General features: G+C 50.7%; 1 protein-coding gene across 1 annotated transcript; it reads right to left on the bottom strand.

The window, feature by feature from the left end:
- Positions 1–1,905: 1,905 nt before the first annotated feature.
- Positions 1,906–22,972, bottom strand: RAE1 (ribonucleic acid export 1). Its single transcript, XM_045981123.1, has 12 exons — positions 22,800–22,972; positions 20,331–20,427; positions 19,664–19,768; positions 17,300–17,392; positions 12,634–12,720; positions 11,626–11,712; positions 11,432–11,503; positions 9,925–10,032; positions 6,860–6,966; positions 6,702–6,777; positions 5,929–6,123; positions 1,906–3,050 (listed from the first exon to the last, which is right to left on the bottom strand). The coding sequence occupies exons 2-12, from the start codon at positions 20,418–20,420 to the stop codon at positions 2,964–2,966; spliced, it is 1,107 nt and encodes a 368-aa protein (XP_045837079.1). The 5' UTR covers positions 20,421–20,427; positions 22,800–22,972; the 3' UTR covers positions 1,906–2,963.
- Between the last annotated feature and the right edge of the window lie 1,379 nt (positions 22,973–24,351).

Raw genomic sequence — 24,351 nt, 5'->3', positions numbered from 1 at the left:
TGGAGAAACTCGCAGACCCGCACGTAGAGCACCATTTTCCAGGCCATTTTGGAGTCTGTCTCCCAGAACACGCGGTGAGACCAAGCATGGCAGGAACAGAGGTGGGCCTTGCTGCCCACAACTCCCACCTGCTCGGCCCCGCCTGAGCTCTGCCTCCTTTCTTGTGAGTTCTCGCTGCTGGGCTGTGTCCACGGTTACTGCCAAGTGTGGCGTCGTGAGCAGAGCAAAGGCCTAGGAAAACCAAGTGGAGACATCATGCAAAAGCAACCTGTTAACTTCAGAATCCGGCCGGCGGGTGTGTGTTCACTGTGAAGCTGGAGACACTCCCCGACACGTTCGGTGATTTCATGATAAAATGTTGGGAAACGTAAGTGAACAAGACAGCCTGCCCTCTCTCCACGACGCTTACACACCTTTCTTTCCATGAGAGTGGGACCTCTGGTTTTAACCGGGTGTAAATCTTTTTTTTTTTTTTTTAAGATTTTTTATTTATTTATTTGACAGATAGAGATCACAAGTAGGGAGAGAGGCAGGCAGAGAGAGAGAGAGAGAGGAGGAAGCAGGCTCCCTGCCAAGCAGAGAGCCCGATGTGGGGCTCGATCCCAGGACCCTGGGATCATGACCTGAGTGAAAGGCAGAGGCTTTAACCCACTGAGCCACCCAGGCACCCCTGGGTGCAAATTTTAAGCTTTTGAGAGAGTGAGCGAGCGAGGGAGCACGTGCATAGAGGGAGAGTGAAAGGGAGATGCAGACTTCCTGTGAGCAGAGAAGCCAATACAGGACTCGATCCCAGGACCCGGACATCACGACCTGAACCCAAGGCAGACCCTTAACCGACTGAGCCATGCAGGCGCTCACGGGTGTCCATCTTTAATGGCACAGTGACTTGTCTTTTATTAAGGCCATCGAGAGTACACTTGTATCTTTCTGAACCAGAAGATGCCGGCAAGTTCATGAGCAGCGTGTAGTGTGGGTACCTGCAGGGGTGATGTTTAAGATCTGAGAGCTCCTCAGGGGCGCCTGGGTGGCTCAGTGGGTTAAAGCCTCTGCGTTCAGCTCAGGTCATGATCCCACGGTCCTGGGATCGAGCCCCGCATCGGGCTCTCTGCTTAGCTGGGAGCCTGCTTCCTTCTCTCTCTCTGCCTGCCTCTCTGCCTACTTGTAATCTCTATCTGTCCAATAAATAAATCTTTAAAAAAAAAAAAGAAAGAAAGATCTGAGAGCTCCTCAAACTCCACATCCTTTCAGAAAACATGAAAATAATTATCTTAAGAAGTTCAGCGATTTCAACAAATATTTCCTGGTTCATCGTGAGTGAACCCATAGCAGGTTTTTATGCTCTCGGTTCTGGACAGCTGGAGAAATGAGCCTTGGCCCCATCTACCAGGGTTCACATCTCTGTGGGCGCCAAGGAGCTCCCTCATTCCTCGTTTCCGGTACCCCAACACGGGTAACTTTGATTAATGGATTCTGGCAAATGTTTTAAATTAGCCAACGGCACAAACTACCTATCCCCTTGGTGATGTGCTGAGGCCCAGTCTTGGAAAAGAACACGGCAAAGCTCCTGGTTTAGACTCATGATTTCGAGGTCTCCTCTGGAGCGTCACCAGTCACTAGCTTGTAAAGAGCATTACGCAACCACGGCTAAACCGGTGCTCACAGACGCTGCCTCCGTGCGGCACAGCGGTCCTGCTTGCCCTCCCTTCCCCATAAGCACAGGGCTGATTCATGGAGTGAGGTGTAAATAAGTAACTTGAAAATTCAGGCTTTTTTTCCCCACCAGTGCACCGCCTTTCTCTCTCAGAAAATACATTTTCATCCGAAAAGATAGAACGGAAGAGTTAATGAGTCTGATTTTACTTGTGAGCAGACTACCGAAGAATTTAAACCATTCAGCGCAGGCAATCTCTTCTAATAGAAAATTTTATTTTCATTGCTTTTCATGAGAAGGCAAACACAACTTACAACATTGTCAAAGGCAGATTTCCAAACTCAGCAAGTTGTTTACGTACCAGCCCCGAACAGTAAAGCGTAAGCAGCCTTTGGGATCATGGGGTAAAAACACAACAGACTCAAAAGTCAGGAAAAAGCCATGTTAAGCTGAATTTCATTTCGGATACTTACCAATCAAGAATTCTCAATGACACGGAATAAAAATAGCTACCATACTGGGGCGCGACTGAACAGCACCGGGGACGGGGGGCTCGGGTCCTAACCTGATGGTTGGTCCACAACCATCACCCACTCGGGCTTGTGCACAAAGGCCTGCCCCTCGGCATATGGGGCAGGCCCCACTCCGGCCACGGGGACCTCTGCCAGCAAAGCCAAACACCACTGGGGAGGTTAAGGATGGCACGAAGGAAGCAAGGGAAACACACATCCAGCCTCTGCCGGCCTGTGCTCGCCGCTACCACTAGGCGCTCCACGCGGCAGGCACAGCTCAGGATGCCCTCTCGAAGGGGCAAGGCTACTGCATGTCCCCAAGGGCGGCTCCAATCACAAATCAAAACCCAGGACGCTGCGGGACAGTATGGCCACTTCAGAGCTTAGGGGGCAGGCAGGGGGAGAGACACACAAAGGGAGCTTAGTAGGGAATCTTCAAAATATTTTATTACAAAACACAGTACAGCGCTCATGGGACGTTTCCCGGTGTTCTTGAACACAAACACGGCTGAATGAAGAACGGCAAAACACGTGGCAGTCGCCCACAGGAACCTAACTTCTAGAATCATTTCAGTCCCCGTGGAGTCACAGAAGAAATCTGTAACAGGCAGTGGAATGGAGAGACAGACAGTCATCGCGGCCGGCGGGGCTCCTGACTGCTGATCGAGGACACTGTTTTCTCCAGGGCTTGAGTCCACATCCAGGGCTGACGACCTACCAAACACTGGGACCCGAATCCGTACAAAGACGAGGCAGAGTGGAGAGGAAACAACTCTGGACAACCCAGAAGTCTCCGGCCACTACTTCTTATTCCTGGGTTTTAGCTCTTCGGCTGCATTACGCAGGAAAATGTAATTTTTCTTTTGGGGATTATAAAACTCATGTCCCTATGGGGGGAGAAAAACACACACAACAATCTTATCATTAAAGAGTAAAAATCAGCATTTTGTGGGCACTTTGTATACGCCAAGTCCTGTGCTACGTACACGAGATAACGTATCTGGGAGAACAAAACAGGTTTATGGAGGGACAGAAAAGCCAAAATGTTAACCAAATCTAAACTCTGGTTTCAGAGGAAAGGTTAGGGCCTTGGCGGAAATCTGTCTTCGGTGACCCACTCAGAGGCATGATCTTCTACGTATTTTTCAGCGCTAAGCCTCGTTAACCCCTCACCACTTCAATGCCAACGTGACCGCCGCAGGAGCAAGGCCCCCAGGGAGCGCAGCGGAGGACTGGCTCAGACGTGAGGTTTCTTAGAAGAGGAGACATCTGCTCTATGCCTTCCTAAAGGCAAGGGCCAGGACGAGCCAGCCCACACCGACCCAGAGACAAGTGCAAGTACATGCGGTGGTCAGTGGGTCCGCCCTCCGTGGGGAGGCGGGAGGGGAGCCGTGCGAGTCTCGGGGAGCCTGGAAATCGGGACCAGGACGGACTAAGAAGGACCGTGAAGGGCGAACTGAGGCCTTCAAACATCATCCCCCAGGGAAGAGCAACGGCGGCCGCAGCAGCTCTAAGGGGCGTCCACAGGGACAGGACAGCGGAGGGGGTGGTGGGCACGGCAGAGCAGCGGCCCCTCAGGTGTTGGAGGACCGTCACATTCGGGCAGCGACCTCATACCCTTCGTCCCCTGTGATCGCAATTTCATGCCCGAGAGAACTGTCCTTAAACCAGGAACAGTGTGAAATTCCCAAAGCAACTCTTCTTAAGCGAAAAACGTTACAATGTAAGTAATTCCCAGTGTAAGCTGACATTAACCGTCTGGACGAGTCCGGCCCGAGTGTGGCGCTCACAGCGATGCGCCTCCTCCCCCTTCCAGCGCACTCCAGTTCGCCAGCGCCCGCACCACGCAGCGCCCGGAGCGGCACCGGGCGGGGGGCAGGGAGGGGGGTGGGGGGTGCAGCCTGAGGCAGCCGGGCCTGGGCACGTGGACCAGGGCATGCCCCGTGTGGAGAACCAAGGCCCCGGCCACAGCCTGCTCCAGCCCCAGCTCGGCAGGACCGGACGAGGCATCCTTTGCAAAAACTATGCGTGTGGCCGCCACTGGCAGATGGACACGCACGTGGCGCGCTGGCCCCACGGACCGCCTGACAGCGGGGCCACTCAACGCCGGGGCGGACGCCACGATCCGCGCACGGGGTGAAAGCAGCCACGCCAGAGAGAGCACGTAGTGCAGGACTCCTCTGACCCAAAGTTCTGGAAGACGCAAGCTCATCTACAATGACAGGAAGCGGGTCGAGGGTCGTGTGTGTGTGTGTGTCGGGGGCAGGATGACGGCAACACACATGGAAACTTCTGGGGGAGCAGAAACCGTTATCTTAAACAACAAGGTCATGTGGGCTGCGGCGACGGTTTGCTGGGTACAGACGGACACCGAACGCGCCCACCACGCATGAGCACTGCACCCCCGGGGGCACCTCAGCAGCACGGCTCCCAGAAACCCGGCTCCGCTGCCCGGCCCGCATCGGTACAGTCCCGGCGAGAGGGGCTCGGGTGCGGCGGCCGGGCGGGCAGGGGCACTGCCGCTAAAGCCACCAGACACGGCCGACCGCCCCGCGCTTCTGAGAGAGAGAGAACCAAAGGTGACGCCGAGACCCCCAGTGAGCGGACAGTGACGGACTCGAAGGGGGACCCAGGGAGGCAGCGAGTCTGGAGGCCAGAGCGCGTGCGGGCGGAGTCACCCGCCTTCCACCTCCCAAGGGAAGGCGCTCGGGGCGCGAGTTCACACAACCGGGGCGGGGATGCTGGGAAGAAGTGGAGGGCAAGCTCGGGAACCAAGTCAGAGACTGAAGGGTCACTGGTTTGCGCTGGGAGAACCCCAAGATGAACCAGTCAGGTGAGAGCTGACGGGGAAGGGCGGCCCCGAGGAGGCAGCCAGAGGAACGGAAGCTGGCAGGTGCCAACCCCGCTGCCGTGGTCGTCGCTCGGGGAGAACAAGCATTCTCAGCTAGGGCCCTAGCAGGGCCGCAGGGGTCGGTGTGTCTTACAGAGGGACGAGGAGCTGCTGGGCAGGCAGAGAAGGTGCTCGCAGGAGGAGAGAATGGAGGGGTGCCCGGGAGTCTGGGGCAGGAGGCGGGCGGAAGGGGATGGCAGGGCAGGCGGGCACGCGTGCGGATGAAAGGGAAAGACACTGAGGAGGGCAAAGCCTTTCTGGGTGAGGCCGGCGACCTCACCGGTCAGGAACCTAGGCAGCAAGAGCAGAGCAGGGAAAAGTCTGGAAGGCTGCTGCTGCGGAGAAGGGGCTGCGGGGGGGGGCACGAGAAAAATGAACAAACGATCCAGGAGACCCAGCGGCTGAGAAGCAAACACGGGGGCTGTGCACCAGTGGCCTGGAGCCCCAGTCCCGAGTCTGCTCCCCTTACCACCGCGCTGGGAGGCCCCCAAAATGCAGCCATGACCCTGTCGGCCCCAGATAATAAAAAAGAAGCAATTTTTCCAACGAAAGCCTCATGACCTGGCCCCACCGCGCCCCCTCACTCTCTGACCGCAGCCCTGGGCCTCCCTGACGGACTCGGAGCCTCCTGGAGTCTCTCTGCTTCTGGCCTCACAATGACCAGACCCTTCCCAGGGGAAGGTTCCCAGGGAAAAGGCTCCACAGGTATGACTGAGTCCCCACACCTTGTGAGGAGGGCCGCCTATGTCCCTTTGCAGGGACGGGACGGTGACCTTGGCAGGTCCAGAGAAGAGTCACAACTCAAGCCCAGGCCTTCTGACTGCAGAGCCGGGCGCCGCTGCCTCAATGACCCTGGCGGGCCTGGGGATGCTCACCTTTGACCAGTCGTAGCTGGAGGCGTAGGCGAATATGTTTCCGTTGTGATTGAAGCAGCAAGCCGCTATCGGCTGGTCTAGCTGTTCGGAAGTTTTTAGTTTCGTTCTGGCATCTTTGTCCCAAAAGCTGAATCTGCCATCCGACCCCACAGTGGCAAGTGTGCCGTGCACAGGATGGAACGCGATCCCATTTACCTGCAAGGATTCACACGTGCACGGTGAGAAGTGGTAGAGGAGGGAGGAGGAACCAGATTTGTACTGACACGCCTCCTGCTTCACTCCGGAAACAGAACGCGCGGCCGCTGCTTCCCAAGCGCCGGCTGCCCGTGGAACATGGAGAACCTAGCTGGGCTTCCGGAATCCACGGGCAGCCTAGAAGCGAATCACGTCCCTTGTTGTGAACACAAGGCAGCAGAAGTTAACAAATACGTAGCCAGCCAGGACGCCAAGCAGTGCCTCAGGAAAGCGCCTTCTCTTTCTCAGCAATCAGCAATTTCTCAGTTTCAGCTAAGAGTCTGAGCGCCCGGCAGTGCTCAGGAGGAGAGGGAAGGCCCCCGAGGGAGCCGTCCGCTTGCACTCAGCAGCAGCACAAAGACAGCAAAGATGGCCAATGTGTCTCAAGAACAGAAAACCAGCATCTACAATGTAAGCCACCGGTCTCTGCCCGTGAACATGCATGATGCCAGAGGGAGCTTTCCTGGCTTGTAATGACTCAGCCACCCACCTCCAAGTCTAGTTTCTCAATCTCAAAGTTGAAGTTTCTAAAAACATACCGCATAGATGTCCTGAGGAGCTGAGGTGTTGGTTCCGTTTGAGCGGTGACATTTGAAGGTAAAGTTATCTTTGGCGCTGAGAAGCAAAGGCCCACATGAGTTTCCCATTCTGAAAAAGTCTCAAGTGAAAATTCACCAAGTGAACCGAGCCCACTTACGGATTTGGGGGGTTGATGTAGTGAATAGCAACCCTCCCCTCGATGCTTCCCAGGGCGAAACCAGTTGGCTTGTTCTGTTTGTCTTTAAAAATAGCCACACATCGATGCTATGATTTCAAAGAAAAAAAACAACAACACAGTATGTTATCGTAAAGTAAGATACAAGACTTCGTAACCAAGTGAAGGTCCGTGGCATCCACCTCATTTCTGGGTTTCACAGAACCAGAAACACATTATGCGAGCACGTAAGTTCTAGTTCTCCACCAAGCAGTATTTTCTACCTTTTGAGAAACTACCTGTACTCAGCCCCCCGACTTTACGAACAAACTGCAGAGCATGCGCTGTGTCTGCCCCCCGGAAACCCGCCAGGTCCTCTTCCGGCGCTGGCCCGATTCACAGCCCACCACTAACCAGGTGGACACCCTGCAGCAACTCGCCCAATGTTTCTGGGCCTCTGCTTCCCCCCATGGAGAAGGGAAACCGCATCTGCCCGGTGATCACAGGGAAACAAAGGTCACGTGGGACAGTGGACATGGCCAGGACTTTCCCAACTGTGACCACACTATGCAGAAGTAACACGCTGTGCCTCACCTGAGTCTCAGGACCCAAACAAGGGTTCTCCTGGACTCTACAGAGGGTCCCACAAAAGAGCTGGGACCCAGCCACCAGGGGCAGAGGCCAGGGCCTTGGTGCTCACTCCCACCTTCCGGTCTGAGGACCTGGCCTCCTCCAGAGGACCACCCACCCTACCCAACCTGAGCTCTTATCTTCCATGAGGAGTTCAGGAAGCATGGGGGCAGGGTCAGAGCCGGGGGATGAAGCCACAGAAGATGGAGAGAGAGAGCAGTTTGTTACTGCAACGCTTGCTAAAGCTCACAAATTTCCTAAGTAAATGGAAAAAAACATGCCAGCTCGATTTCTATACCGTTTGCCTTTTTTTTGAACAACAAGCCCATTACTTTTGTGAGTGGAAAAAACATTAATGAAAAGAGGCAAAAACCTGTAAGTCACCAGGAACCATGACTGTGCCTCTCATGCTCAGCACAGAGACCGGGAACTGCACACTCCTGGGGGCACCGTTTACAAGAACACAACCACACAGTGGCCCTATGCAAATGCTGAGGCCCTGCCTCGGCAAATGAAAGGCCAGGGTGCCTGGCGCAGGCAGCAGGTGATGAAGGCAGTCAGACTAGGTTCTGTCACGGAATCTGGGATTTACCCAAAGGGAAACGAGGAGTCGGTGCTGGGTTTTTAAGCACAGATGTGGGAAAGTCAGATATGCCATCGTAAGAGCTCCCTGACCCACGCATGAGGAGCAGACCAGAGGGCCAAGATCTAAGCTCTTAGTCACGCAAGGGACTCAGATCAGATGAGGCAGGAGGGAAGGAACGAAATGAACAGATTCCACAACACCTGAAGAGCAGAAGGGAACCTGGAGACCAGTGAGACAGGAGAAAAGGAGGGGAGCAGATCAAGGATGACTTCCAGATCTCCAGCTCAGACGAGCAGGTGGGGGTCCCCTCTCCTGAGATGCAGAGCACATGGGGTAGAGGCGGCTGAGGGTGGCAGGCAGGAGCAGGTGAAGGCTGTTTGTTCACTCAGCAAACATCTGCAGAAAACTTCTATGCATCGGCCCTGGTCCCAGGAGCTGGGGATGAGGAGGCAACAAACAGAAATCCCTGCCTCGCCTGGACTGACGTTCTAGCGGGCAGTACGAGACACGATATGTAAAACATGAACGCGCAGCTCTGCTAAGACACACACACACACACACACACACACACACGGTCTTGGGGAAAGCAGCCAGGGAGAAGCCTGACGAGACGAAACATCTCAAGACCTGCAGGAAGTGGTCCCAGGTTCGGTGTGAGACACCGCTGGGCTGAGATGCTGGGAGACACGCAAAGGAGCTGTCAGACCGTGGGTGTCCCTCTAGGGATCCCAGAGACGAGGTCTTTTGGGGATCTGGGTCCCCCGCCCACAAGGTATGCCTACATGACAGCAAGGACAGGGATGAGATTCTGCTTCAGTAGAGAAGGCGGCCGGCAAGGGCAGAGGCCTGGGGAGTGCAGCGAGAACTGGCAAGGAAGACAAAGCAGCCACCGGAGAGGCAGAGGGTGAGAGGTGGGCAGTACAGAGGCCAGGGACAGGGTGTTCAAGAACAGATAAGAACAGTGGTGAATGCTGCTCTGCTAAGCTAAGCTGAGGGGTGCTCAGCGTCTACTGGAACTGCGGATGAGGGAGCCGTCGGCGGCCAAGGCAAAAACCGTGTCAGCGGAGTCATGGGGGCCGAAGCCTCAACGGAATCGGATGAGAAACGAGTGGGAGGTAAGGAAACCAAGAAAGCTCACGTGAGATGCTTCACTGCAAAGAAAAAGGGTCCAGGTGGCACCGGAGGGTGTAGGGCAGGAGTTTGTTTTCGAGAACTTTCGGAGCACTGTGCTAGTGGTGCTGGGCGGGGAGCAGCAAGTGTCCAGATACCGGGTGGTGGTGGTGGGGGGGGTTGGGGAAGGTCAATCACAGCGCCCCACCACAACATGGGCCTTCACAGAGCACAGACCTCACCTAACTGGCAGGAGTAAGGCAGGGAAAGACACAGGCGCAGGCCGACTCCTAGATTCCCCAGGAAGAAGACAAGCAGTTCCCCACCACGATGTTCTCTGAGTAGGAGCTGAGCTGATCAGCTGAGACAAAGGCTAGAGGAGGGAGAGCCTAGGAGTGAGAAGAGAGTGAAGAAAACCTAAGAGTCTGTGGCAGCGGGGAGACTGCAGGGAGAAGCCTGGTGGTGTGTGGGCCCCGCGAAGGCAGAGCTGAGGCTGGGCGCTAGGACCCGACAGAGCCCATCCATGGTATACAACTGTATACAGCAGCGAGATGACAGAGAAGTCAGGCTCCTCCAGGGCTGGACAGTATCTGCTCACAAAATACGTGTACTTGTATCCTTAAACTGACCCCTTCGAAAACACTTCTCGGTGTCGGAAAGCACATCGGTACTGCCCACACGGGCCCTGAACTGTGTACGACACACAGTAAGCATGTGCTTCCTGACCGGACAGGTGACTCGCCTGATGCTTCAGTGGAGACTCTATCCTCCTGAACTCGGACGGTTGGTTCTCTAACTGGTAGACAATCAGTCCTCTCTCTGCAGTGGCCACCACGGCCATAGGGTAGATCTAGGGAACAGAGGAAAGCAAAGACGTGCTTAAAATGAAGGAAAGTGTTATTTTCTTTTAATACCAAAATATCAGATCCGTGTTTTTAGACTCCAAAAATAAGTCTGAATTTTCTTAAGTTTAAAAATCCAATGATACCACAATACTCTTCATGAAAACCTAGGGCAATAATTATTCCAAAGTAGAACATGCATTTTTAAAAGCCTAATTTTTTAAAACTATAAAATACAGGATTATTTTTAAAAAACACAGAAGAATATGGGGCACCTGAGTGGCTCAGTGAGTTAAAGCCTCTGCCTTCAGCTCAGGTCATGATCCCAGGGTCCTGGGATCGAGCCCCACATCGGGCTCTCTGCTCAGTAGGGAACCTGCTTCCACCTCTCTGCCTGACTCTCTGCCTACTTGTGATCTCCGTCAAATAAATAAAAATAAACCTTTAAAAAAAAAATACGGAGGAATAGAGAAGAAATGAAGAGCACCTACACCACCCTTCCATGGCTGACTGCCATTAACATGCTGCGTTCTCCTCGGGGGCTCGTGTGAGCATCACGCATGCACATGTGGGCATGTCCGCTCCGTGTACTTTATCACCTCATGCGAATGACGCGTGTTGTCCAAGAACACCAGCAGCTGCTGTCCAATATCCCCTCAAATGAGCTCATTTAACTGCACTGGTCTTGTGGGCTCATCAGGCCACATCCAAGCCTTCATTACATTATACAGAACAAAGACCATCTGCGTCTTTATTTTTCTCATGATAAATTCCTAAAAGTGGAATTACTGGCTGTTAGCACAAAACTAAGACTTAAAACCAAACTGGGGCACCCAGGTGGCTCAGACGGTGAGGCGTCTGCCTTCGGCTTCGGTCGTGATCCCAGGGTCCTGGGATCGAGCCCCGCAATGGGCTCCCTGCTCCGTGGGGAGCCTGCTTTTCCCTCTCCGACTGCTGTTCCCCCTGCTTGTGTTCCCTCTCTCTCTCCCTGTCAAGTGAATGGATAAAATCTTAAAAAAAAAAAAAAAAAAAAAGACTTATAATCAAATGGAGAGAGAAAGTCCTTCAGTTTCTCTTCCACTCAGTCCCCAAAGATCCAACACCACACCACACAGTCGGTGCCCACTTTCCTACGTAACAGTAACTGTTATATACGTGTGGTATGCGGCTCCCGAACATCTTCAAGTAACAAATGACAAAAAAACTTGAGAACCAATATTTAGTATTTGGGGACAAAAGCAGCACAAAAATTTCCTGATTTAAGAGAACTGAGGAAATCGGAACTACATCCTGTGTATTCATTATTCAAGTTAGAGGGATTTTTAGATCACCCTCTAACTGCAAGATGTCACAAGGTAAGATCTGTATTTCTCTTAAAGGATATGTACGAAGTCAGGAACTCCTTACCACATCGGCACAGTAACATCTTTCAGGGAGCTGCAAGACCATCATAGGATTTGATGATCGTGTATCCCAAAACTAAAATTAAAAAACAAACAAACACCCATTAAGTGACCATTTCAGAGCTATCGTCCCAACAGTGTAAGAATTCACGTCACTCCTGGCCAGGCCATGCAGCCCCCCTCACTGGTGTATCAAACCTTCAGAGTCTTATCCCAACTCCCGGTCATCACGCAGCTGTAGTTGGGCGCTTTGATCCAGTGTATGGTCTTCACAGGGGCATCATGCTTGCAAGAAGACAAAATCAAAACAAGTCAAGATAAATGTAACTACATGCTAAGCACCTTTAGTTCTGGAAACTCAAAGAGAAGGCATAAACCAAAATACTGAGGTCCTACCAAACAAACACCACAGGATATCCAAACCCTTCCTAGAGACCACGGACACTCAATTTCACCGAAGAACGTATAGCTACTTTCCATCCTGAAAAATGTTAATTTTATTTTACCTATGAGAGTTAAAGTAAGCCCCTCCCCATGGAAATATTCAGAAATAATTAGTACAGTTTTATCTACTGACTCAGGTGGCGTGAATGAAGAGATCAAAGAGATGCTTCCGGCACACAGCCACACAAACTGGGAGCCCAGAGTAAGCAAGGTCTTTCCGAAAATGGTTTTGGGTCAAGAGGCCCTTCCCAACCAGGTCGGACCTTCTGGGTCTTGCTTCTCTGAGCTTCATTACTTCTGCCCTTCGCGCCTGCTGCTCCTGGTAGACTAAAAGCTCCGGGGGTGTGTACCCTGACCGGCAGTGCCTGGCACGGAGCAGGCATTCAATAAATACTCATCCAGTGGACCAGTGTCCAAATGCAGCTGGTAAAAGGCAAGCCACACACGGCTGTCACAACGTCAAACACATGAATGTTGAGGCCCACCTGTAACATCTGTCTTTTCTAGGCTTTGATGGCACTAACTCCTTAGGACGCCCCCCTCACCTACACACATACAGAAGATCCAAGACAGACCACCTGTGAAACGCCAGTAGGAGTGAGAATGGTTATTACCCTGGTGTTACTCTGATGCTAAAGAGGTTTCTGGAAAGCGTAAGTCTAACTGATTTGATAGAGTCAACTGTTTTCTATACTCGAGAATTAGAATTTAAAAATCATCACCACCCCAGGCACCAGCCTTTCTGGACTCAGTGTTTATTACCTGTGCAATCTGTATTGCTTGATTGCTGTTGAGGTCCCACATTTTGGCAGTTTTATCACATGATGCTGTAAATACTTTGCTCCCATCCTAAAAGAAAAATCAAGAAAATCTGTCATTCTAGAAAAAAATATATACAATTTCTATCTGAATGTTAGGTTGATCATCTTGGGGCAGGCTTTGCTTTGCAATTTTATTTTTCTAGTTATTTAGGGGCCGGCGCATCATAAACTCCTGTGTCAAATGCGAAACACAGTTCTCGCTCATTTCTTTATGACGGATTAAGTTTTCTAAGAGATACCAAATTAACAGGATAAAGAAAAAAATCAAACAGCATGTGAAGTTACATAGGGAAAATGAAGACTCCTGCCCCTGACCCACTCCTTTCTCAGGGGCCACTGCCTTCCTTCCAAGAGTAGTTTTTGCAAATCCTGCATCACATATGGCACCGGGGGCCACCTATACAGTTTTTTTTTTCTTGTTCTGGTTTATTTCAAGCCTTTTTAAAAAGATTTTTACTTACTCGAAAGAGGGAGGCCAAGCACACAAGCAGGCAAAGCAGCAGGCAGAGGAAAGGGAGAGGCCAGCCCTCCGCTGAGAAGAAAGCCCAACCCGATGCTCGATGCCAGGACTCTGGGACCGTGACCCAAGCCAAAGGCAGAAGCTTAACCAAGTGAGTCACCCAGGCGCCCCAATTTCAAGCCTTTTTGGATCAAAAGTTGCAAGAATGAAACAATGATCAGCTATAACGCCTGCCCAGAGTCACCAGCGGTGAACTCTCTGCACAGACAGTGCGTCACTCTCTCTGCACACGCAGGTGCAGCCACTACCAGCGGGCGCTTGTCCGGCTGCGTCTCTGACAGCGTTCTCAAGTGTGCGCCGGAAATCTACACTAGTTTTCAACAGTCACTGGACCTACAGAAACTACAGAACAGCTTAACGAATCAGTAATCACTGTGTAGCGGTCTTAGAAATATTTAAATATAAAACTCATAACCTGGTCATACATGAAGCAGCACAAGAGAATTTTTAGAAAGAGAAAAGACTAAATGGAAGTCTAGGCCAGGGGTTAGCAAACTTCTTCGGAAAGGGCCATCTATCGAGTATTTTAGTCTTTACAGGTCTCTGCTGCAACTCCATAACGGTCATAATAGCTTGAAAGCAGCCGTACACGTTACCTACATGAATGAGTGTGGCTGTGTGCCAATGAAACTTTATTTACAAAAACAGACAATGGCCACATCTGGCCCATGGGCCATAGTCTGCTGACCAGTGACCTAAATTATCTCGTCTCTGGTTCCAAGGTTCCAAGATTTACTGCCAGCCTTCCTGAGCAAAAATGGCTTCCCCTAAAACGCAACAATTCTCCAACTGAAAGAAAAGATAAAATCCGCTTCTTGATCAGGGGAGTTGTAAGGGTAACTCCATGAATCCTTAGAAGGATCCCCATGTATGTCGTGGGCTACCCTGAGACTGAGCGACACAGTGGCTCTCGATGTCGTTATAAAATGCCCACCCTGCCAGCCGCGGCCGGCACTACGGAGCAGCGGCATGCCCGACCCGCGGCCGTGCAGACAGGGAGGCTCATCGGTCCAAAGGCCAGGGGAGAGAAACGGTGTGTACAAGCGCTCTCCAGGCAGCTGCTCCCCGCCCCCTTGCTATGGCCACACCGCAAGCCATGTCCCTACGGCACCCAAGAAATCATCTCCACCAAGTTTGGGGTTTGTGCCTCAAAGGTAACGGCTCTTCCGTGCTTCTGTGCTACTGTCACGCGGGTAGCCTCCTCCCCCACCGCTCTTCCCGCCTCCCACACGGGTCCACTCCCCTTCCCGAAGCCTCTGAGGGAGGCGGTCCAGCACCTGCGCTCTGGAGCCAGGAAGGTCTGGGTCTGGGCCTAGACTCAGCCACTCACCACGCTGCCTCCGACAAGTCCGTCAACTAAGCCTGTGCCAGTCCCTTCATGTAGACGCAGTCTCGCTGCCGCAGAGTGCGACAGCCGCAGTTCTGTCTGTCCTGACATGAATGGGGTATTTGCCCACCTTGCCTACTTCCTTCTTCACTATATCCCCAGGGCTTTAGCGCCCTAGGAGAGCCGGATAATTACTTCCTTAATTAAATACCATCTGCTGTAATGATTATTACCTTCATTTTACAAAGAAGGAAACAAATACAGGGAGATTAAGTAACCTGACAAAGTCAAAATGCCAGGAAGCAGGAGCCCCAATCTGAACTTGGGCCTGCGCTGGATGACACAAAGCCCGAAGAGTTACAGGCACACGGCTCGCTTTTTTTTTTTTTTTTAAGATTTTATTTATTTATTTGACAGAGATCCCAAGTAGGCAGAGAGGCAGGCAGAAAGAGAGAGAAGCAGGCTCCCCGCTGAACAGAGAGTCCAACGTGGGCCTCAATCCCAGGACCCTGGGATCATGACCTGAGCGGAAGGCAGAGGCTTTAACCCACTGAGCCACCCAGGCGTCCGGCTCGCTTCTCTTCTAAGATTCAGTTCAACTCGTCTCCTCAGTGAGGCCTTCACGGCACCCCTCCCAAAATTCACAGCTGCTTTCTGTGTTCCCTACAAGCCAGCACCAGGACACCCCGCCCCTCTCGGAGCTCCGCTCACTACGTTAGAACTCCTCATCACCGGGTTGGATTCCTCCATTAGATGACGTACAACTTGGAGAAAGGAAACAGGCTGTTTTTATAAATGCCAACAGCCACTCAGTAACATGGGGGCAACAGCATTCCTATCACAGTTAGTTGTACTTCTTATCCTACACTTTGTAAGAAACTACATTCTGGTCCGTTATCCAGTCGTTAAAGAAAGACTGGCAAAATCAGAAAGATTCTCAACCTACTCAAGTTGCTACTTTTCCACATGTAAATTAAAAACAAGTTTTATCTGCAATAAATGTATCACTTTTCAAATTGTTTTCACAGATCTATTATTAGTCTCATAATAACCCAATCCGATAGGTCAAGCAAACATTTTTCAGATGACAAATATGCTTGGAGAAGCCCGGAGCCAATTCTAGGGGCCCTGGGTGGCTCAGTGGGTTAAGCCTCTGCCTTCAGCTCGGGTCGTGATCTCGGGGTCCTGGGATCGAGCCCCCTTTGGGCTCTCTGCTCGGCAGGGAGCCTGCTTCCCCCTCTCTCTGACTGCCTCTCTGCCAACTTGTGATCTCTGTCTGTCAAATAAATAAATTCTAAACAAAACAAACCAAAACAAAACAACAGGAGCCAATTCTGGCTCCTAAATCACCTCAAAACATAAATAGGAAAATCATTTCTTAATTATAAATTAAATAAGATCGCATAAATGAACGGTGTCATTTGAAAATGAGAACATAAACTAAGAGGAGTCTGGCAACTTCTCACAAAGTTAAACACATACTCGACACGGGACACAGCAATCCCTCTAGGAGATATTCTCCCAAGAGAAATGAAAACTTCTGTTCACAGAAAACCCAGCACACAACGGTTTATAACGGCGTTATTCGTAACGACCAAAGTGGGAATCAGTCCAAATGTCCTTCTCCCAGCGGCTGGGCGAACAAACGGCGACACGGCCACACACCGGGCCGCCGCTTGGCACGAAGGACAAACTACTGACTGACGGAACGACCTGCGTGGGTCCCAGGCGCGCTGTGCAGAGCGAAAGAAGCCAGACGCCAAGGAGACGCGGTACAGGACTGTTCACGTGACACTCTGGGACAGGCAGAACCGCAGGGACAGAAAACACGTCGGTGGTTTCCAGCGGCTAGAACTGAGGAGCATGTGACGGAAGGGCAGGAAGGAATCCGCGGCTGGTGTTCTGTATTGTGACAACTGTCCGCGTTTCTTCCAACTGACAGAATTATACACTAAAAAGGTTCCAATTTTATTGTCTGCAATTTTTATCTAATGAACCTGACTAAAATTACACAGAAGGCCTGACAGGGGCCTGGAGACTTCGCTTCCCCAGCACGGACGTACACCTGTCTGCCCGTTTTCTTGCCTCTGCTGGGTTCCGCCGCGGGGCAGCAGTGGCGGGAGGGAGGAAGGCTGGGCTGTCACCACACTGGCTCCTCCTTTAGGAAGGCGATGGGCCCCTTTACAGCCTCCTGCCGTGGCTCCCCAGTTACCTTCCCTGCTGCTGCCCCCCTGTGAACGGTCCCTTCATTACATTCTCCCCAATCAATAAAAGCTCAAAGCCAGATAAACTTGAACGTATTTGCTTATATTACTGATGCTCAGGATTTGGGAGGAAAAAAGAGAATTCCAAAAACCCAAAAGACTTCAAATGCCTATTAACAGAAAATGATTCTTTTTTCCTCTGGGATTTATTTTTGGGGATACTAAACTTTTCATTTTAAAACGACATAAATTCACGGCAGAAAGGTAGCACTGGCTTCCAGAAATTATTCAATTATTTCTTTAAGATAACGTGTCAATAAAATAATGAACTTTCTATGCAAGAAAAACTTTCAAATAAACTAATGCTAACGTTAACTGACTGTATCAGGAATATCGATACGTTATTATACTGACAATCAGAAACTTAGAATTCCCACAATGTGTATACATACACAAAATTTGTGGTTCAGGTTATATTAAAGTAGAAATATATAACTACTCCAGATAACATGTGATTTTATGTTGTAGAAAATATGAAAAATGGGATGACACTCACATCGCTCCAGCAGACATCTAAGACAGGCCCCGTGTGCATCTGCTGGGCTTTTGGAATAGTCTGTCCACTATCTTGAACTTCCCAGCAGCGAACCTAGAGTGACATGACAAATTAATGCAAACACAGCAACTCGTGACATCTTACAGGCATTTAACACCTAATAACTAATGGGTGCGACTTAAATATACACAAACTTATCACATCAACCTAATTATCTAACTTGAAGAACAAAGTCATTGAGGGCCGCCTGGGTGGCACAGTCAGTCAAGCGTCCGCCTCACGGTTTCGGCTCAGGTCACGATCTCAGGATCGTGGGATCTGGCCCTGCGCTGGGCTCTGCGGTCATCTCGGAGTCTGCTCGAGACTCCCTCCCTCTGCCCCTCCTGCTCAGGCTCCCTCTCTAAAGTAAATAAACTTAAAAAAAAAATAATAATAAAGCAACTGAAAAGTCTACTCAAGTGGCTATTTTCCTGTATTTCCAAGCCATCAAAATATACAAATTCTTTTGCTTACACCTAAAACTACGGATAAATTTATCACATTTATGAGATGTATTTGTCTTCTAAAGCAAAATGCCATCCATTACCATTCAGAGAATCAAGACCAAAGGGGAAACTTACCTTTCTTCTCTGAATACTCTGGTTTTTTACAGTTTTTCCTGATTATAAACATAATGCATTTTACTTAAGAGATTTTGTAACTATGACAAGAAAATTTAAAAATCACCTTAATCTCACCAGTCTATAGTTAACTGTTTGTTGTGCTTTCAATGTTACCATACACACATATTTTCTTCAAAAACTAGATTATAGGATAGCTTCACTCTTTTAACTGAAACTTTCCTCCCTTGCATTATGAATTGCCATTAAACAATTCATGTTTTTCAGCAATAAATCACGTGAAGTCTTTCCAGAAACTACAGGTAGAAACCAAACCTGCTGAACCATGACTACCTTCCTCCTCCTGCTGTTCTCTCCTCAATCCCCTCACTGCCCCTCTGTTGCAGAAAAACCTTTCCCAAAACTTTTAAAATGCTAGTCCAGCATACAAACATACCATAAGATACATTATTTGATATTATAATTTTCAAAACTTCCACTAGCATGAAGACTTTTTAAAAATGAGGTTGGGGCACCCAGGTGGCTCAGTCAGTAAAGCATCTGCCTTCAGCTCAGGTCATGACCCCACAGTCTTGGAATCAAGTCCTGCATTGGGCTCCTTGCTCAGGGGGGCAGGAAGCCTGCTTCTTCCTCTGCCTGCCGCTCCCCTTCCTTGTATGCGCTGACAAATAAATAAAATCTTTTAAATAAAATAAAAAGACAGTGCAATACAATGAAGCAGTAGCAGACAGTAGCTAGGAATACAGATCCGAGCCCACAGTGCCAGGTCAGCAGCCTGGCGGCCAGTCCCTCAAATGCGGGAGCTGGGCTAGCTACTCTACAACCCTAAGCTCCATGTTCTGCGTCAGAAGCTAGAGAGGACAACAGGATCATAGTGCTTTCGCTGTCAAGAGATTAATTCAGTTATGCACGTGAAGTACAATACTTTACCCCAGAGGGGTACAATACTGCCTCAGAGGAGAAGCACTGAGAGGCAGGGTATACACTTAAGGATTTCTGATAGATACTGCCAACTGGCCTTCAGAAGAGGTGCGCCAATTTCCATACCTACCAGCGGTACACGGAAGGTCTCAGCTTTTCTTTGCTGGGACCAAGTGTTATTCTTTTTAACTTTTCATCTTGTTAACTTGGTAGAGTCCATCACAGAAGTCTGAGTTTACCTGCTTATGAGTGTGGCTGAACGGTTCAAGTTCACAATAACATGCCACCTGCACTCCTTCTGCAAAGGGCCTCTTCATGTCTGCTGATTTTCCCACCAGAGTTGTTTTTTTTTCCACCAGAGTTTTTATCTTCCCTCTTATGCACTGTGATTTCTTGTCCTTTTTTGTACACAACAGGTTAAGTATACCGTCTTTGCAGGGTTTGTGCCATATCCCAAGTTGAAAAAGTTTAATATTTGCCTTAAGAACATTTTCAGGATACCTCGAAGTTTATGTATAGCACCATGGATACGTCATTCTCAATGCCACTACATGTGACTTGGAAATCCAGGCCAAGTCACTGAACTAGAGCAGGAGTTCTGAGTGAGGCCTATGACCATATGACCATGCTTTCTTAACAGACGGCAGTGTGACAGGCAACGTCACCGCTCAGAAGGGCCACTCCCTCTGATTTCTTTAAAATGGCTGTGAATAAGCTTTGCCTTTGCTTCATTCACTTGGAAAAGAACCGAACCAAATGGAAAGCTAACCTCGCCCATACGAAGAGATAAGACTTCTCGACCATGCATGGAAGGGAGACTTACATCGTTAGCCCATGACCCTGCGATAAGGAAGTTCCCAGGCAACGTTGGTGGGCTAAAAGACAGACAACCAATGCTGTCATCAGGAGACGATGTCACTTCAATATCCTGGGGGGGGGAAAAGTCAACGTTACAATGTATGCATCATCGATTTCATTCAAAATTGTTTTCCTTCTCACCGAACACTCATGGCGGATTTTCCTTGTGCTAAGAACTAAGTGAATTAGACCTCTCTTGCTGTGATCCAAATAGGAGTAATAAAGAAGCTAGCAGAAGGGCTAGCCCTGCTGGGCCGGAAGCCACACTCTCAATGAATGGCCAGGACGATTTCCACGTGCTGGCCCACTGGTTCACTCTGGCCCTAAAGTGCTCAATCAGAGTCATGGCCCGCCCCCACCCCAAAGGAAATTCTCACTTAACAGCTGTGGGCTGGGCCCTGGGAACCCACAATTTAATAAGCACCCTGCTAAGTTACGTGGGGAAGAAAGCCGGGGGGACAGGACAGTAGCACAAGAGACACGGTTTCTGTGCTCCAAGTCTGAGAAAGTGGGCTAGAAAAAGATTCAGAGCTTTCGCCCCAAAGGAGGCTCCCAAGCTATCTGGATCTCTCTCACTGTGGGAAACCCTGGCCTGTAACTTCAATCAAGTCCCACGAAGCTTCACGCAGTACCTTCATAGGGTTGTGGTTGTCTGTGCTCGTGCTGCCAAACATGCTGGTCCCACTAGTTCCAAAACCCGAGGTTGTTCCAAACAGACTCATTGTGGCCCTAAAAAATAACAGAAAATGTGAAGGATAGGTCTTTTCTTCAGTAACCGATATCACTGAGAGCTAATATGAAGCCAATTAGGTCACAGAAGGGAAAAAAAGACTCTAAATGACTTGATGTCAGGTTTTTCTCTTCCAAAGAGATCTGAATATATGATCATCAGGGCACCTGGGTGGCTCAGTCGGTTAAACATCTGCCTTCAGCTCAGGTCAGGACCCTGGGAGCGAATCCCACATGAGGCTCTCTGCTCAGTGGGGAGCTTGCTTCTCCCTCTCCCTGCATCTCTGCCTACTTATGCTCTCTCTCTCTATGTCAAATAAATAAATAAATAAAGTCTTTTTAAAAAATGCGAAAAGGAAGTGTTTTTAAATATGTACTATTTCAGAATAGTTTTTGACATACAGAAAACTGTAAAGATAGAGTTCCCATACACCCCCATATCGTTTCCTTATTTCCTTTTTACATTTGTCGCCATTAGTAAACAAACACATTACAGCAAAGGACTTTTCAGTCACCAGCTGGAAGAGAAATCCACCGCTTTCTTACATAATCTGAGACACTTAGCTTTGCACCAGGACGGTAACAATAAACCAGCAGAAGGCCCCACTCCTCCAGGTCTCCGCTCAGTGAGAGTTCACTTTCTTCTTAATAATTTCTATGCTCTGGCTTAGGTCAATTTCTCTGCATGATGTTACTAAGAAAAGCAATCGGTCCTGGCAAAGATTCAGCGATTTCTCTGTAGGAGGAGTTTTAAAAAGTAATCGACTCTGGTGTGACTGGGTACCAAAAGGTCTGGTATTGTTCTCTGGACAACACAGAATGGGGAAATTGCTAGGGATTTTGGAAACGCACTTGGGATTCCCGACTTCATGAACAAAATGAGCGCAGATATCCTGGTCAAAGCAACAGCTCTGAGCACGTTAGTATCTTGGAAAGCAGCTCGGTGAGAGGAAGCGGGATGTGCCAGCTACCTGTGCCTCAAATGCGAAGGTGCACTTGACGCACCGGTTAACTGCATGAGTGAACAGAGGAATAACAGGGCTTGGGCAGTCGGAGTCTAGGAACTAGCTACGTGGCTTTGGGAAGGTTATTTAGCCCTGATTTTCTCATCCACAAAAAGAGTCACTGACATCCGGTTCAAGGAATCATGAAAACCAAGTGAGATCAGTCGCACACCCGGTGCCTGAAAATTCTTTCTTCTGTCCCTTTTTGGGATGAACTCAGGGGAGGAGCAAGGGTCATTCAAGTATTAGTCAGCCTATGCGGACCACACACTATACAGGGCATGGGGAACCCTCAAGAAGTTCAGAGGACATCTCCAAGCAATCTCCTCGCCTGCCCCACTTGCTGCATTCCAGCCCTACTGCTCTGGGGGCACCCTTTCTGCCTGTGATCACAGCAAACTCAGCCCCACCCTGCAGCATTCCTACTACCTGTTCCTTCGACCTGGGATGATTCATCCTCCCCCAAACCTCCAGCTGCCTCAGTCTGAATCTTCAGATCCCAACTCAAAAGTTGTCTCCTGAGAACGCTGGGGGGTGGGGGGATGGAGATGTTCTCAAACTCTGGGGGTGATGTTCCCATAACCGTATTCAACTTCCCAAACGCATCAAAAGGCCCAGTTCTAAGTGGGTGACAGCAGGTAAGCTGTACTTGAATAAAGCTGTTAGACCTACCTTATTCAAAAAGGTCACCTGCTCAGAGGCTCCCCTGCCTTCCTCATTTAACATACCCAACCTGCCATACCAGCACCCTGTTCTCTTCGTAGCACCGGTCACGACCTGGAATTGTGTGCAATCAACCTCTTCCCAGGAAAATGTCAGCTCCGGGAACAGAGGGCGGTCTGGACTCCTCTCTAAGATACCTCCGGCCCTCGGCAGGGCGCCTGGGCCAAGGCGGCTGGTATTTAACAGACACTTGACGGGGGCGGCGGGTCTCTGTGTTTACAGCCACTACTTGGCGGAGGAGGGCAGAAACAAACCAACAGACCAGTTTCAGAGGAAAGTGCAACGAAGACTAGCGCGGGAGACCGAAGGGGACGGACGCCTTTCTGCAAGAGGAGCCAAGGGAGGCTTCTCCGAGGAGGTGGGAGCGTGTGTCTGATAAGACAGACGTGTTAACAGGGAAGAGCGGAGACGACAGACGCTGCCATTAGCTGTGACCCGCCCGGTGCCTCAGTTTCCCCAAGAGAAGGACGAGGGGGTTAGACCCAGGGCGACCCCAGATCCCCTCCCAGGGGCCGGTAATGAAGCTCGCTAACCGGCCGGCTCGCGCCCAGGTGCCTCGCCGCGGGGCCCACTCCCCCGAGGGGGGGCGGGCGGCGTTGGAAGCGCCATGGCGGCGGGGAGCGAGGAAGGCGGCGCGGGGCCTACCTGAGAGTCACGCCGCGGCGGAGAGCCGGTGGCGGGTAGCGGGGAGGACTCGGGAGCCTGCGAACCCGTTCGGGAACGGAGGAGGAGAAGGCGAGGTGCTGGGCACAGAAACCCCAAGGGCCGAAATAGCCTCACGCCGGTGGAGGAAACTCCAATTACCGCGGAAGCACCGCGCAGGCGCCTCGGAGCCACTTCCTGTGTCGCCCGGAAGTCAGGTAAGAACACGGCTTCCCCCGCCCACGAGGCGAGGGCACATGCGCAGAAGCGCCAGTGACGCCGAGAAGGTGTCCCCGGGCCAGCAATTTGCGGATTGGTCGAAAGTTGGCGGGGCCGCCTGCTTGTTGCCAAGCAACCGTTTTGATAAATTCGCAGCCTGCTGGGGGAGGGTCGTTGGTATTTTCTCTTGAGAATGAAAAGTCTAGCGTGTTTCTGATTCCCGCCAACCTAAGTCCAAAGCCATCCTCGGAGAAGCCGACGGAACGCTGCCTCGGTCTGCGGCGAAGTCGGCCAGCCTGGGTCCCGGCCCCCACCCCGACCTCGTGTTTGCAGATTGAGGGGAGGCGATCTAAGCCATCCGGGGCTCCCTGGGCCTCGGTTTACCTCCGTGAAATTGGCATAATGGTGCCTGACTTCGAGGGGATTTCTTAGTTAGGTTCAAGTGAAGTCACAAACGTGAAAGACTTTTTGCGAAGTCCAAGGTTCCGTAAGACTGTGAAGGGGCTGTTCAGACACAGACACGTGTGCCAGCTCCAAATATTTCCGCTGGTGGCTGGATTTCTGAAGGAAAAAAAGAGGCAGGGGTCCGCTGAATCTTCTTGGCTAGTCGGTGTGGTCTGCGATCCAGGAGTCTTGGCATCCTCAGGGAGCTTTCAGATCCGCAGGACCTTGTTATAAAATGCAGATTCAGGGGCACGTGGGTGGCTCAGGTCATGATCCCAGGGTCCTCGGATGGAGCCCTACATGGGGCTCTCTGCTCCTGGGGAGCCTGCTTCCCCCCTCTCTCTCTGAGTCCCTCTCTGCCTACTTGTGATCTCTGTCAAATAAGTAAATAAAATCTTTTAAAATTAAAAAAATAAATAAAATGCAGATTCAGAAGGTGTGGGGGGAGAACCCACATTTCTAGCAGATTCCCAGCTGAGCTTGCTTCGCCATACACGGCAGCTGAACATCCAAGAATCTAGAGGTATTTGGAACCATTTGGGGGAACTTCCGTAAAGCCCTGCTGCCTGGGATCGCGGAGATTTCTGATCTGGTCAGTCTTGCGGAGGAACAGAGGGAATGAGTCGTTTTTGATAAGCTCCCCCAAGTGCTCCTAAGATGCAGGCGAGACTGAGAACCTCTAGTCCAGGTCGTGATAGTAATAATGGCTTTTTTTTTTAAGATTTTTAAAAATTAATTTATTTGACAGAGATCATAAGTAGGCAGAGAGGCAGGCAGAGAGAGAGGGGGAGGCAGGCTCCCCACTGAGCAGAGAGCCCGACTTGGGGCTCGATCCCAGGATTCTGGGATCATGACCTGAGCAGAAGGCAGAGGCTTTAACCCACTGAGCCAC

This window comes from Meles meles, chromosome 16, assembly GCF_922984935.1.
Source record: "Meles meles chromosome 16, mMelMel3.1 paternal haplotype, whole genome shotgun sequence".
NCBI classification, from domain to species: Eukaryota; Metazoa; Chordata; class Mammalia; order Carnivora; family Mustelidae; genus Meles; species Meles meles.
The sequence above is the reverse complement of the archived record's forward strand: the minus strand, read 5'-3'. Positions and strand labels throughout refer to the sequence as shown.

Bases quoted from the DNA above. Each gene is read 5' to 3' on its own strand.
- RAE1 (XM_045981123.1), bottom strand. From the start codon at position 20,420: ATGAGTCTGTTTGGAACAACCTCGGGTTTTGGAACTAGTGGGACCAGC. The intron at 10,033-11,431 runs GTAAGGAGTTCC...TCTGTTCCCTAG, and splicing joins GATGTTACTGTGCCGATGTG to ATCTACCCTATGGCCGTGGT. The intron at 6,967-9,924 runs GCGAGTCACCTG...TTGAAATCATAG, and splicing joins AGTCTCCACTGAAGCATCAG to CATCGATGTGTGGCTATTTT.